Genomic DNA, 16,406 nt, shown 5'->3' on the forward strand with positions numbered 1-16,406 from the left:
ATATATATATATATATATATATATATATATATATATATATATATATATATATATATCCATCCATCCATCCATTTTCTACCGCTTATTCCCTTTGGGGTCGCGGGGGGCGTATATATATATATATATATATATATATATATTTAAATACATATTTATTTATTTTAATTCATTTTGGCCAATATATATAAATATATATATATATATATATATATATATATATATATATATTATTGATGTTGTAAATACACATCTTTATATATCTAGAAAGGGTGGTCCTAAAGAGGTAGGCATATTTTGGAGGTCTCAAGAAGGTAACAAATACAGGAATGTACGTGTGCGTGTGTGTGTGTGTGTGTGTGTGTGTGTGTGTGTGGAGAGAGAGTAGGGGGAGGAGTGTCAGCGAGCGAGAGGGAGGAGTGTGTGAGACATTGTCATCCATTCCTGTTGGAGAACAGCAGAGAGCGACACTGCAAGCATCGCCAAGTGACGGGATATACAAACGCTTGGACGCGAGCGGCACCAAAGCTGGAAAAAGGAATATAGAGTGAAGAAGATCTGCAAAGGAGGAAGAATGGATTGAGAAAACAAAACCAAAACCAAAAGCATCGTGTTGCTTTCGGGGCTCTCCTCCGTCTCACCACTTCTGTTTTGGAGCATCCCACAGTGAAAACACATATATGTGATATATATATACAACTCCTATACATATATATCAAATTATGCCTGTTTTCAAAGAAGCTGCGGCCAATTGAGAGTTTATTTTTTTGGAATATTCTGCATATTGCATCATTTCTTTTGTCAATTTTGCTCAGGTAGAAGAAAAAAAAGAAAAAAAGAAAAAAAAAAAGCATGATGTGAAACGGACGCAGCCCCCCCCCCCCCAAAAAAAGAGGCTTCTTTGAAAACAGGACATGTTGTGATGGCAGCAGTGCCGCATCTCCCATTGGCCTCGTCAACAACAAAGCCGGGGGTCTTTGATTCGGACACAAACTTCAGCCAAAGTGCAAGAGAGACCCACTCTCTCTTGACCTCACGCTGACATTTTGCGTCGCTTCCACAAAAAGAGCGACACTTGGCGAGGTACGTTTTTGTTTTTTGTTTTGATTTGGTCAAATAAAACGGAAAGAAAATGAATAGTTCACAGGTCGGTAATTCCATCCAGCATCACATCATCTCCTCCTCTCTCCTCCCCAAGTAGGCTAAATAGCCGGGCTCGGTTACAGAAAAGAGGGGTTCTGTGGCGGGAGAAGAGGTCAAAGCTGCAAAAAGGCCTGAAAGAAAAAGGAAAATAGATGCTTCCGGAGAGTCGTCGTCGTGGTAGGATTACAGCTGGATAAATGCCTGTTGTTTCCTTTTGAAGAAAAAGCCGTGTTCACCTGTGGGTCTGCAAAGGAAAAATACTGTGAGGAGATGCCCACCACCAAGATAAAAGAGGGTGCCCTCGTGCAGTGATATAGTCTCCCTTTTGTCGTGGTGTAGCAGCATGTCTCAGGACTGAGGAAGCCCTCCCAAGATGGGCGCTCGGCACTCTGTGAATTGCAGAAGAGTCCCCCTGCTTCTTTGGCGTATAGTGTGACTTCCACGGCCAGGCTGGACTCTCCTTTATTCACCCCCCGAACTGGAGACGCACACCCCCGAGGATTCGGATTTGTTTACAACTGCTGGATTCCCCCCCCCCCCCGAGGCTTTGTGAAAGGTGACGTTTTTTTTTTCTCCACATACTTGGCACATGCAGTTAGAAGTCGACATACACTTCGTGAAGAACATTATGTCATGGCTGTCTGGAGTTTCCAGTCATTTCTACAACTCTTTATTTACAAACCCCGTTTCCATATGAGTTGGGAAATTGTGTTAGATGTAAATATAAACGGAATACAATGATTTGCAAATCCTTTTCAACCCATATTCAATTGAACGCACTACAAAGACAACATATTTGATGTTCAAACTCAAACTTGGCTGCAACACGTGCCAAAGTAGTTGGGAAAGGGCATGTTCACCACTGTGTTACATGGCCTTTCCTTTTAACAACACTCAGTAAACGTTTGGGAACTGAGGAGACACATTTTTGAAGCTTCTCAGGTGGAATTCTTTCCCATTCTTGCTTGATGTACAGCTTAAGTTGTTCAACAGTCCGGGGGGTCTCCGTTGTGCTATTTTAGGCTTCATAATGCGCCACACATTTTCAATGGGGAGACAGGTCTGGACTGCAGGCGGGCCAGGAAAGTAAATAAATGATAAATGGGTTGTACTTGTATAGCGCTTTTCTACCTTCAAGGTACTCAAAGCGCTTTGACACTACTTCCACATTTGCCAAAGTAGTTGGGAAAGGGCATGTTCACCACTGTGTTACATGGCCTTTCCTTTTAACAACACGGGAACTGAGGAGACACATTTCTGAAGCTTCTCAGGTGGAATTCTTTCCCATTCTTGCTTGATGTACAGCTTAAGTCGTTCAACAGTCCACGGGGTCTCCGTTGTGCTATTTTAGGCTTCATAATGCGCCACACATTTTCAATGGGGAGACAGGTCTGGACTGCAGGCGGGCCAGGAAAGTAAATAAATGATAAATGGGTTGTACTTGTATAGCGCTTTTCTACCTTCAAGGTACACAAAGCGCTTTGACACTACTTCCACATTTACCCATTCACACACACATTCACACACTGATGGAGGGAGCTGCCATGCAAGGCGCTAACCAGCACCCATCAGGAGCAAGGGGTGAAGTGTCTTGCTCAGGACACAACGGACATGACGAGGTTGGTACTAGGTGGGGATTGAACCAGGGACCCTCGGGTCGCGCACGGCCATTCTTCCACTGCGCCACGCCGTCACCCGCACTCTTTTACTAAGAAGCCACGTTGATGTAACACGTGGCTTGGCATTGTCTTGCTGAAATAAGCAGGGGCGTCCATGGTGACATTGCTTGGATGGCAACATATGTTGCTCCAAGACCTGTACGTACCTTTCAGCATTAATGGCGCCTTCACAGATGTGTAAGCTACCCATGTCTTGGGCACTAACACACCCCCCATACCATCACACATGCTGCCTTTTACACTTTGCGCCTATAACAATCCGGATGGTTCTTTTCCTCTTCGTCCACAGTTTCCAAAAACAATTTGAAATGTGGACTCGTCAGACCACAGAACACTTTTCCACTTTGTATCAGTCCATCTTAGATGAGCTCAGGGCCAAGCGAAGCCGACGGCGTTTCTGGGTGTTGTTGATAAACAGTTTTCGCCTTGCATAGGAGAGTTTTAACTTGCACTTACAGATGTAGCGACCAACTGTAGTTACTGACAGTGGGTTTCTGAAGTGTTCCTGAGCCCACGTGGTGATATCCTTTACACACTGATGTCGCTTGTTGATGCAGTACAGCTTGAGGGATTAAAGGTCACGGGCTTAGCTGCTTACGTGCAGTGATTTCTCCAGATTCTCTGAACCCTTTGATGATATTACGGACCGTAGATGGTGAAATCCCTAAATTCCTTGCAATAGCTGGTTGAGAAAGGTTTTTCTTAAACTGTTCAAAAATTTGCTCACGCATTTGTTGACAAAGTGGTGACCCTCGCCCCATCCTTGTTTGTGAACGACTGAGCATTTCATGGAATCTACTTTTATACCCAATCATGGCACCCACCTGTTCCCAATTAGCCTGCACACCTGTGTGATGTTCCAAATAAGTGTTTGATGAGCATTCCTCAACTTTATCAGTATTTATTGCCACCTTTCCCAACTTCTTTGTCACGTGTTGCTGGCATCAAATTCGAAAGTTAATGATTATTTGCACAAAAAAAAAAAATGTTTATCAGTTTGAACATCAAATATGTTGTCTTTCTAGCATATTCAACTGAATATGGGTTGAAAAGGATTTGCAAATCATTGTATTCCGTTTATATTTACATCTAACACAATTTCCCAACTCATATGGAAACGGGGTTCGTACATACTACACCAGTTTCTCAAACGCTTCCTGTGGCCGTTTGAGGGTCAGCGCCGCACGTTTGTGTTCCTGACTTACGCTGTGGATTCTAAATAAAGAAACAAATGACTTCACAGATGGAAACCAAGTTGATGCTTTTCCCAGAAAAGCTAAAGGTGTTAAATTAATTTCCCTGATGTACACGATTTTTTTGATGGTGCAACACTCAAGAAATTAGATTTCCTGTCTCCCGATATAATAATGATGAATATTTCCTTCATCCTCCCGCAGGGAGAAAGTGATAACAATGATTATGGTGTATTTCCCCCCTTTTACATCCCCCGAGTGTCTCTCACCCACTCCAACTATGCAAACACACAATATACTCATCGTGGGGGAAAAAAGTGGGTCGTGCTCTACTTTTATAAACACCAAACAAGTTGAAAACAATAGAACAGATATGACAGTGGGGCAGAAGGATGCACATTTTAGCAACACTTGCCTTGCTATGTTAGCCATCGTGCTAACATCGCGCTCACATTTTAAACACCAACATCATGCTACTGTAGCCTACAGTATGCCAGGGTTGGTAGTCCTTCTACAACTCTTATTTTTTTGTGATAGAGTGATTGGAGCACATACTTCCATCCATCCATCCATCTTCTTCCGCTTATCCGAGGTCGGGTCGCGGGGGCAGCAGCCTAAGCAGGGAAGCCCAGACTTCCCTCTCCCCAGCCATTTCGTCCAGCTCCTCCCGGGGGATCCTGAGGCGTTCCCAGGCCAGCCGGGAGACATAGTCTTCCCAACGTGTCCTGGGTCTTCCCCGTGGCCTCCTACCGGTCGGACGTGCCCTAAACACCTCCCGAGGGAGGCGATCGGGTGGCATCCTGACCAGATGCCCAAACCACCTCACCTGGCTCCTTTCCATGTGGAGGAGCAGCGGCTTTACTTTGAGCTCCCCCCGGATGACAGAGCTTCTCACCCTATCTCTAAGGGAGAGACCCGCCACCCGGCGGAGGAAACTCATTTCGGCCGCTTGTACCCGTGATCTTGTCCTTTCGGTCATAACCCAAAGCTCATGACCATAGGTGAGGATGGGAACGTAGATCGACCGGTAAATTGAGAGCTTTGCCTTCCGGCTCAGCTCCTTCTTCACCACAAAGGATCGATACAGCGTCCGCATTACTGAAGATGCCGCACCGATCCGCCTGTCGATCTCACCATCCACTCTTCCCTCACTCGTGAACAAGACTCCGAGGTACTTGAACTCCTCCACTTGGGGCAAGATCTCCTCCCCAACCCGGAGATGGCATTCCACCCTTTTCCGGGCGAGAACCATGGACTCGGACTTGGAGGTGCTGATTCTCATCCCAGCCGCTTCACACTCGGCTGCGAACCGATCCAGCGAGAGCTGAAGATCCAGGCCAGCACATACTTGTTGGTCACAAAAAAAAACCATTCATGAAGTTTGGTTCTTTTATGAATTTATTATGGATCTACTGAAAATGTGAGCAAATGTCCTGGGTCAAAAGTATGCATACAGCAATGTTAATATTTGCTTACAAGTTTCACTGCAATAAGACGCTTTTGGTAGCCATCCACAAGCTTCTGGTTGAATTTTTGACCACTCCAGTTCAGCTAAATGTGTTGGTTTTCTGACATGGACTTGTTTCTTCAGCATTGTCCACACGTTTAAGTCCGGACTTTGGGAAGGCCATTCTAAAACCTTCATTCTAGCCTGATTTAGCCATTCCTTTACCACTTTTGACGTGTGTTTGGGGTCATTGTCCTGTTGGAACACCCAACTGCGCCCAAGACCCATCCTCCGGGCTGATGATTTTAGCTTGTCCTGAAGAATTTGGAGCTAATCCTCCTTTTTGATTGTCCCATTTACTCTCTGTAAAGCACCAGTTCCATTGGTAGCAAAACAGGCCCAGAGCATAATACTACCGCCACCATGCTTGGCGGTAGGAATGGTGTTCCTGGGATTAAAGGCCTCACCTTTTCTCCTCCAAATATATAGCTGGGTATTGTGGCCAAAACAGCTAAATTCAAGACAGCCATGACTTTATGTTCCTTACAAGTGTATGTAAACTTTTGAGCACTACTGTATATATATATTAGAGATGCGCGGATAGGCAATTATTTCATCCGCAACCGCATCACAAAAGTGGTCAACCATCCGCATCCACCCGAACTAACATTTAATCAAAACCGCACCCGCCCGTTGTTATATATCTAATATAGACGATGCAAGGCATTAGTGAGGTTATAAAGCTTTTGCCTGTTAAAGAAAGGAGACTGATCCAATGGAGCAGAGACATTCAATGCGTGCCACGCTGTCACGGCCCAGACGCACACCAGTGCACAATCATCTGGGAGCCGCGCTGAGCGCACCTCCAAGCGCGTGGAGGTGCGATGTCCCTCTTACCCGCGGCGGCTCCACCCGGGCTCGCGCCCGAGGCTTCAGCGCGCACCGCGGCAGCCATCCTACTCGTCGCGGCCTAGCCCTCGCGGCTCTCGCTGCCGGCGACAGCCGGGTATGAGCCCGACACTCCAGCGCCATCCATTTTCAGGGCTAGTTGATTCGGCAGGTGGGTTGTTACACACTCCTTAGCGGGTTCCGACTTCCATGGCCACCGTCCTGCTGTCTATATCAACCAACACCTTTTCTGGGGTCTGATGAGCGTCAGCATCGGGCGCCTTAACCCGGCGTTCAGTTCATCCCGCAGCGCCAGTTCTGCTTACCAAAAGTGGCCAGGGTGAGCCCCACCCCTTTCGTGAGCGCACTGCGCGCGGAGTGACCCCTGTTACGCGCCCCCGGCAACGGGGGTGGCGGGCAGGTAAGCTGCGTGGGCGGAGCGCGCGGAGTGACCCCTGTTACGAGCCCCCGGCCACGGGGGTGGCGGGCAGGTAAGCTGCTTACCCGCTGCGCGTGACGCTGGCCGCGACGAAGGCGGACGAGGCGGGGTGTCGGTGCGGTGGGCGCGGTGGTGACCCTGGATGTGCGTCGGGCCCTTCTCGCAGATCACCTCAGCTACGGCTCCCGGTGGGGCCCTCTCGGGGGAAGGGGCCTCGGTCCCGGACCCCGGCGAGGCGTCCCTTCTCCGCTCCGTAAAAGTGTCCATCTCTTTTTTTTTTCTTCTTCTGTTGTGGCATATGCTGCAGGTGCCTGCTCGTTTTTCGTATGTGGGTAACAACATTTAACTATGTATATATATTTGCGAATTGGTTTAACTGCCACCCGCCTGAATCTATTTAAAATCGAATTTTTTTTTATTTCAACCGCCCGACCCGACCCGCGGATAAAATCTAATTTTTTTTTATTTCAACCGCCCGACCCAACCCGCGGATAAAATCTAATTTTTTTTTATTTCAACCGCCCGACCCGCGGATAATCCGCGGACTGCGCGGTTGTGTCCGCAAACCGCGCATCTCTAATATATATATATATATATATATATACAAGAACAACATTAAATTGAGCTACAGCTGCATGAACAATATACGACAAATCATCTCAAACCACAACAAAACAATTGCAAATGAGCCGTCGGCCCCCAGACAGAGCGACTCCAAAACCAGCAAAGGCTGTAACTGTCGAAAGAAACCTGATTGCCCTCTCAACGGGGGGTGCTTACAAACATCAGTTGTCTACCAATCTAAGGTAATACGCAAGGACATTAACACATCCGACACATATGTAGGATTAACCGAGGGAGAATTCAAAACCAGATGGAACAATCACAAGGCTTCATTCAGGAACAAAAACCTGCGAAATACCACAGAACTCAGCAAACACATTTGGGACCTCAAAGACAATAATGTTGAATATTCAATAACATGGCAAATTCTTGCATCCAGCACACCTTACAATAGTGGTAATAAAAGATGCAACCTATGCTTGAAAGAGAAACTGTTTATTATTTACCGTCCAGACCTGTCATCCCTCAACAAGCGCAGCGAAATTGTAACAGCATGCCGCCATAGACGGAAACACCTCCTAGGTAACACATGAGCCAATCACCACGCCCCTACGCCAGCCTGTACCCACCCACTCTGGGCCCTATATAAACCATGGTATGCGAATGCTCCCATTAAAATCTCCTGATGATTGAGGGTACCCCCCCTCATGAAACAGGCCTGTAGAGATGAAATAGTCTTGTGATTTTTTTCCCACACATACATATATATATATATATATATATATATATACACACACACACACACACACATCTATATATAATCTTGCTAAGAACAGGTTTGTTTTGTACCACTTTAGAGACGATTGTTCCCAAAACCTTTTGATTGACTTACTGGGTTTACAACCACATAGGTTTCATCTTCTACTGTGTAATAAAATCTGTGTTTATTCACAGGGGACTCATCCACCCTATGTTAGAATGCCACCAGGATGGGAAATGTATTCATTTCACTCACTTGTTCCACTGCCTTGATGCCAATGTAGTCCTCTGTAACTGGTAATGGTAATTCAGTGGTTGCACGTGTCCTCTGGGAGACAAGCAATGCCTTTGATTCTTCATGCATGGTGACGCTCTCTCGCTGCATGATCCATTAGAATTCATGAATTGATAATGCAGGTGGAATGAATATTTGTAACTTTTTATTTTTTTCCCCCCAAATCTAGGAGCATTAATGTTGGGTTTGTCTATAACGATTACACATCGCTGAGGCATCCCAAGACCAAGCATCCAAGATGTCTTCCTACATGTCGGTCAGCTTCTCAGTGGCCATTTTTCTGGCTTTGACCTCGCTGGGTGGACTAAACCATCAAGTTTTGGCCCAAGCTCCTCCAAATAACCAGACGACTGAGCGATCGGTGTTACCAGAGGCTGCACTGCCGACACCAACTCCAAACAAAGAGGACCAGACAGTCCCAGGCGGGGCCAACCGGTGCTGGGGTTACTACGACGTCATGGGCCAGTGGGACCCGCCCTTCAACTGCAACGCTGGGATCTATAGCTTTTGCTGCGGTTCTTGCTTCTACCGCTTCTGCTGCCAATTCAAAATCCACAGTTTGGATCAGACTTCCTGTTCCAACTATGACACGCCTGTCTGGGCAAACACAGGGCGACCGGAGGACCCTGTCACTGAGGTTCAACAGGAGCCGGACCGCGACCAAACCCATATGATCGTGTATATTATCTGTGGCGTGGTGGCCATCATGGTGCTCATCGGGATTTTCACCAAGCTGGGGTTGGAGAAGAGTCAGGGAGGACAGACGGACATGACCAATTCCAGGTACATTTTTCATTTCATCAATTTCTGATTGTTTCGCATTTATTTTTTCCAATCAACTTGGGTTCTACGACAAACTAAGTCAATTGCGGTCAAGAGAAGCTAAACGTGGCATCACTGGTCACAAAATGTGCAAAAGGATCAAATTGTTACAGATCTCAACGTGTGTAATCATGTCATAGTATCTCGTAAAAGTGAGTACCCTCATTTTCATAAGTATAAGCCGCACCCAACAATTTGCTGGAACAAATTGGGTGGACATTGAAACATGAAATATTTACACAGGCACTTGAGTTCCTTCACAAATTTAAAACATAGTAGTCTACCGGAGAAGCACAGTCTTCGTCCTTCTCCTCCGCCCGTTAATGGTGGTGGATTTACGTTCCGTGCGGCAACCGTTTCCCTTTTCTTTGGCCAGTTCTATCGTTCCAGACATCAGACATGGTCTTGATGTCTGGAACCAGCAAGCAGGTGGTGATCCTTGAGCTAACTGTCCCCTGGGAGGTCAGAATGGAGGAAGCTCAGGAAAGGAAGAGGGTGAAGTACGCAGATCTTGTGGCTGACTGCCGGAGGAACGGGTGGAAGGCCCTCTGCGAGCCTATTGAGGTGGGCTGCAGGGGTTTTGCAGGCAAGTCCTTACACCGGGTCCTGGGGTTCCTTGGGATTTGTGGACTGCACAGGCAAAGAGCCATAAAAAACATATTGGAAGCGTCCGAAAAGGCTTCACGTTGGCTCTGGTTGAGGAGGGGGGACGCGTGGCGTAGTGCGCTACCTGGACACAAGTCGAGGGATTGATCACCCTCGGCTGGGTTGCCCGGGTGAGGGTGTTTGATTAAGACCCGAAACACAGATCACTGATTATGTGTCCAGGTTGCTCCATGAGGTGTATTATAGTACTGGACAGAATTTGTAGACGCAGTCAAGGCGTTGAGGGGATCTGTTTTGGTGGCTGCAGGATTAGGTCTCTGCTTTTTGCAGATGATGTGGTCCTGATGGCTTCATCTGGCCAAGATCTTCAGCTCTCACTGGATCGGTTCGCAGCCGAGTGTGAAGCGACTGGGATGAGAATCAGCACCTCCAAGTCTGAGTCCGTGGTTCTGGCCCGGAAAAAGGTGGAGTGCCATCTCCGGGTTGGGGAGGAGAGGTTGCCCCAAGTGGAGGAGTTCAAGTACCTCGGAGTCTTGTTCACGAGTTAGGGAAGAGTGGATGGTGAGATCGACAGGCGGATCGGTGCGGCGTCTTCAGTAATGCGGACGCTGTATCGATCCGTTGTGGTGAAGAAGGAGCTGAGCCGGAAGGCAAAGCTCTCAATTTACCGGTCGATCTACGTTCTCATCCTCACCTATGGTCATGAGCTTTGGGTTATGACCAAAAGGACAAGATCACGGGTACAAGCGGCCGAAATGAGCTTCCTCCGCCGGGTGGCAGGGCTCTCCCTTAGAGATAGGGTGAGAAGCTCTGTCATCCGGGGGGAGCTCAAAGTAAAGCCACTGCTCCTCCACATGGAGAGGAGCCAGATGAGGTAGTTCGGGAATCTGGTCAGGATGCCACCCGAACGCCTCCCTAGGGAGGTGTTTCGGGCACGTCCGACCGGTAGGAGGCCACGGGGAAGACCCAGGACACGTTGGGATGACTATGTCTCCCGGCTGGCCTGGGAACGCCTCGGGATCCCCCGGGAGGAGCTGGACAAAGTGGCTGGGGAGAGGGAAGTATGGGCTTCCCTGCTTAGGCTGCTGCCCCCGCGACCCAACCTCGGATAAGCGGAAGAAGAAGATAGATGGATGGTTGGACGGTTCTATTGTCTTCAGCTTTTTAGTTCATATAGATTGGCTTTATTTTGTGCATTTCATTGTTTTTTTTCCTCTCTATGACGAGGGTGAGTCCATAACTCGCTAAATTACTAACTGAATGGTTGTCTGAGTTTAATATAATGTCAACTATTTCATTGGTCCGCCGTGACCCGTTCTGCAATTTCAGAGGTCTAATGTGTTGTTTATTTGTGGCATGTGAGGCTTGTGAACCCGTAAAAATCCATGAATTAGCTGCGCCACTGTGTAAAGTGCATGGTTCAGTTGGATATATTCTCAAAGGACAATACTATGAAATAAAACTTGGATAATAACTTCAATTTAATCAGTGGTTGGAAAGCCGTATGACTTTCCTATTCTCTGAAAGAAACGAAACACAAAACCATTAACATCTGAATAGCTGGTACAAAAATCCAAGCTGTTTGCTGTTTGTAAAAGCAGTTGATCTGCCACACTTGTATCCAGATGCTCACTGAATCTCTTATTTAGCTTGTACAATATTTTGTAGGAGCACCACGGTGGGACAGTGGTTAGTGTGCGTGCCTCACATTAAGAAGGTCCTGGGTTCGATTGTAGCAATTTAAAAAAAAAAAAACTAATTTTACTTGCACGAGTTGACGTTAGATGGGCGGTCTTAGCTACGCTAATATTTGGCATCAATCCCAGCAGCTGTGTGTGCGTTTACCTATCTACATGTTATGTATCTACATGTTATGTATCTACATGTTGTGTATCTACATGTTATGTATCTACATGTTATGTATCTACATGTTGTGTATCTACATGTTATGTATCTACATGTTATGTATCTACGTGTTATGTATCTACATGTTTTGTATGTACATGTTTTGTATCTACATGTTTTATATCTACGTGTTTAATATCTACGTGTTTACTATCTATGTGTTCTGGATCTACGTGTTATGTATCCACATGTTTAATATCCACATGTTTAATATCTACATGTTTAATATCTACATGTAATGGATCTACATGTTATGGATCTATGTGTTATGGATCTACGTGTAATGGATCTACGTGTTATGGATCTACGTGTTATGGATCCACGTGTTCAATATCCACATGTTTAATATCTACATGTTATGGATTTACATGTTATGGATCTACGTGTTATGGATCTAGGTGTTATGGATCTACATGTTATGGATCTTCATGTTATGGATCCACGTGTTTAATATCCACATGTTATGGATCTATGTGTTATGAATCTACGTGTTATAGATCTACGTTTTATGGATCCACATGTTTAATATCCACATGTTTAATATCCACATGTTATGGATCTACGTGTTATGGATCTATGTGTTTAATATCCACATGTTTAATATCCACATGTTTAATATCCACATGTTATGGATCTATGTGTAATGGATCTACGTGTTATGGATCTACGTTTTATGGATCCACATGTTTAATATCCACATGTGATGGATCTACGTGTTATGGATCTACGTGTTATGGATCCACATGTTTAATATCCACATGTTTAATATCCACATGTTATGGATCTACGTGTTATGGATCTACGTGTTATGGATCTACATTTTATGGATCCACATGTTTAAAATCCACATGTTTAATATCCACATGTTATGGATCTACGTTTTATGGATCTACGTGTTTAATATCCACATGTTTAATATTCACATGTAATGGATCTACGTGTTATGGATCTACATGTTATGGATCTATGTTTTATGGATCCACATGTTTAATATCCACATGTTTAATATCTACATGTTTAATATCTACATGTAATGGATCTACATGTTATGGATCTACATGTTATGGATCTATGTGTTTTGGATCTATGTGTAATGGATCTACGTGTTATGGATCCACGTGTTTAATATCCACATGTTTAATATCTACATGTTATGGATCTACTGTACATGTTATGGATCTACGTGTTATGGATCTACATGTAATGGATCTACATGTTATGGATCTACATGTTATGGATCTACGTGTTTAATATCCACATGTTATGGATCTACGTGTTATGGATCTACATGTTATGGATCTACGTTTTATGGATCCACATGTTTAATATCCACATTTAATATCCACATGTTATGGATCTACGTTTTATGGATCTACGTGTTTAATATCCACATGTTTAATATTTACATGTTATGGATCTACGTGTTATGGATCTACATGTTATGGATCCACGTTTTATGGATCCACATGTTTAATATCCACATGTTTAATATCTACATGTTTAACATCTACATGTAATGGATCTACATGTTATGGATCTACATGTTATGGATCTATGTGTTATGGATCTACGTGTAATGGATCTACGTGTTATGGATCCACGTGTTTAATATCCACAAGTTTAATATCTACATGTTATGGATCTACTGTACATGTTATGGATCTACGTGGTATGGATCTACGTGTTTAATATCCACATGTTATGGATCTACGTGTAATGGATCTACATGTTATGGATCTACATGTTATGGATCTACGTGTTTAATATCCACATGTTATGGATATACGTGTTATGGATCTACATGTTATGGATCTACGTTTTATGGATCCACATGTTTAATATCCACATGTTTAATATCCACATGTTATGGATCTACATGTTATGGATCTACGTGTTTAATATCCACATGTTTAATATCCACATGTTTAATATTCACATGTAATGGATCTACGTGTTATGGATCTACATGTTATGGATCTACATGTTATGGATCTACGTTTTATGGATCCACATGTTTAATATCCACATGTTTACTATCCACATGTGATGGATCTACGTGTTATGGATGTACTTGTTATGGATCTACGTTTTATGGATCCACATGTTCAATATCCACATGTTATGGATCTACGTGTTATGGATCTACGTGTTATGGATCCACGTGTTTAATATCCACATGTTATGGATCTATGTGTTATGGATCTACGTGTTATGGATCTACGTGTTATGGATCCACATGTTTAATATCCACATGTTTAATATCCACATGTTTAATATCCACATGTGATGGATCTACGTGTTATGGATCTACGTGTTATGGATCTACGTGTTATGGATCCACATGTTTAATATCCACATGTTTATTATCCACATGTTTAATATCCACATGTTTAATATCCACATGTTTAATTCTCCACATGTGATGGATCTACGTGTTATGGATCTACGTGTTATGGATCTACGTGTTATGGATCTACGTTTTATGGATCCACATGTTTAATATCCACATGTTTAATATCCACATGTTATGGATCTACGTGTTATGGATCTACGTGTTATGGATCCATGTGTTTAATATCCACATGTTATGGATCTATGTGTTATGGATCTACGTGTTTTGGATCTACGTTTTATGGATCCACATGTTTAATATCCACATGTTTAATATCCACATGTAATGGATCTACATGTTATGGATCTACGTGTTTAATATACACATGTTTAATATCCACATGTTATGGATCTACGTGTTATGGATCTACGTTTTATGGATCCACATGTTTAATATCCACATGTGATGGATTTACGTGTTATGGATCTACGTTTTATGGATCCACATGTTTAATATCCACATGTGATGGATTTACGTGTTATGGATCTACGTTTTATGGATCCACATGTTTAATATCCACATGTTTAATATCCACATGTGATGGATCTATGTGTTATGGATCTACGTGTTATGGATCTACGTGTTATGGATCCACATGTTTAATATCCACATGTTTATTATCCACATGTTATGGATCTACGTATTATGGATCTACGTGTTATGGATCCATGTGTTTAATATCCACATGTTATGGATCTATGTGTTATGGATCTACGTGTTTTGGATCTACGTTTTATGGATCCACATGTTTAATATCCACATGTTTAATATCCACATGTTATGGATCTACGTGTTATGGATCTACGTGTTATGGATCTACGTTTTATGGATCCACATGTTTAATATCCACATGTTTATTATCCACATGTGATGGATCTACGTGTTATGGATCTACGTGTTATAGATCTATGTGTTATGTAGCTACATGTTATGTATCTACATGTTATGGATCCACATGTTTAATATCCACATGTTTAATATCCACATGTGATGGATCTACGTGTTATGGATCTACGTGTAATGGATCTATGTGTTATGGATCTACGTTTTATGGATCCACATGTTTAATATCCACATGTTTAATATCCACATGTTATGGATCTACGTGTTATGGATCTACGTGTTATGGATCCATGTGTTTAATATCCACATGTTATGGATCTACGTATTATGGATCTACGTGTTATGGATCTACATTTTATGGATCCACATGTTTAATATCCACATGTTTAATATCCACATGTTATGGATCTACGTGTTATGGATCTACGTGTTATGGATCCACGTGTTTAATATCCACATGTTATGGATCTATGTGTTATGGATCTACGTGTTTTGGATCTACGTTTTATGGATCCACATGTTTAATATCCACATGTTTAATATCCACATGTTATGGATCTACGTGTTATGGATCTACGTGTTATGGATCTACGTTTTATGGATCCACATGTTTAATATCCACATGTTTATTATCCACATGTGATGGATCTACGTGTTATGGATCTACGTGTTATAGATCTATGTGTTATGTAGCTACATGTTATGTATCTACATGTTATGGATCCACATGTTTAATATCCACATGTTTAATATCCACATGTGATGGATCTACGTGTTATGGATCTACGTGTAATGGATCTATGTGTTATGGATCTACGTTTTATGGATCCACATGTTTAATATCCACATGTTTAATATCCACATGTTATGGATCTACGTGTTATGGATCTACGTGTTATGGATCCATGTGTTTAATATCCACATGTTATGGATCTACGTATTATGGATCTACGTGTTATGGATCTACATTTTATGGATCCACATGTTTAATATCCACATGTTTAATATCCACATGTTATGGATCTACGTGTTATGGATCTACGTGTTATGGATCCACGTGTTTAATATCCACATGTTATGGATCTATGTGTTATGGATCTACGTGTTTTGGATCTACGTTTTATGGATCCACATGTTTAATATCCACATGTTTAATATCCACATGTTATGGATCTACGTGTTATGGATCTACGTGTTATGGATCTACGTTTTATGGATTCACATGTTTAAAATCCACATGTTTAATATCCACATGTGATGGATTTACGTGTTATGGATCTACGTGTTATGGATCTACGTTTTATGGATCCACATGTTTAATATCCACATGTTTAATATCCACCTGTGATGGATCTACGTGTTATGGATCTACGTGTTATGGATCTATGTGTTATGGATCCACATGTTTTATATCCACATGTTTATTATCCACAT

At 43.2% G+C, this 16,406-nt stretch overlaps 1 protein-coding gene across 1 annotated transcript in view; it reads left to right on the forward strand.

Moving 5' to 3' along the window:
- Positions 1–433: 433 nt before the first annotated feature.
- Positions 434–16,406, forward strand: part of LOC133620505 (protein shisa-8) — a 248,240-nt gene continuing 232,267 nt past the window's right edge. The window contains exons 1-2 of the mRNA XM_061982070.2: positions 434–1,696; positions 8,574–9,187. Of these exons, the coding sequence (XP_061838054.1) occupies positions 8,643–9,187 (545 nt within the window). The 5' untranslated portion in view covers positions 434–1,696; positions 8,574–8,642. The remainder of the gene's footprint in view (positions 1,697–8,573; positions 9,188–16,406) is intronic.

Source organism: Nerophis lumbriciformis, linkage group LG24, assembly GCF_033978685.3.
Source record: "Nerophis lumbriciformis linkage group LG24, RoL_Nlum_v2.1, whole genome shotgun sequence".
Classification (NCBI taxonomy): Eukaryota; Metazoa; Chordata; class Actinopteri; order Syngnathiformes; family Syngnathidae; genus Nerophis; species Nerophis lumbriciformis.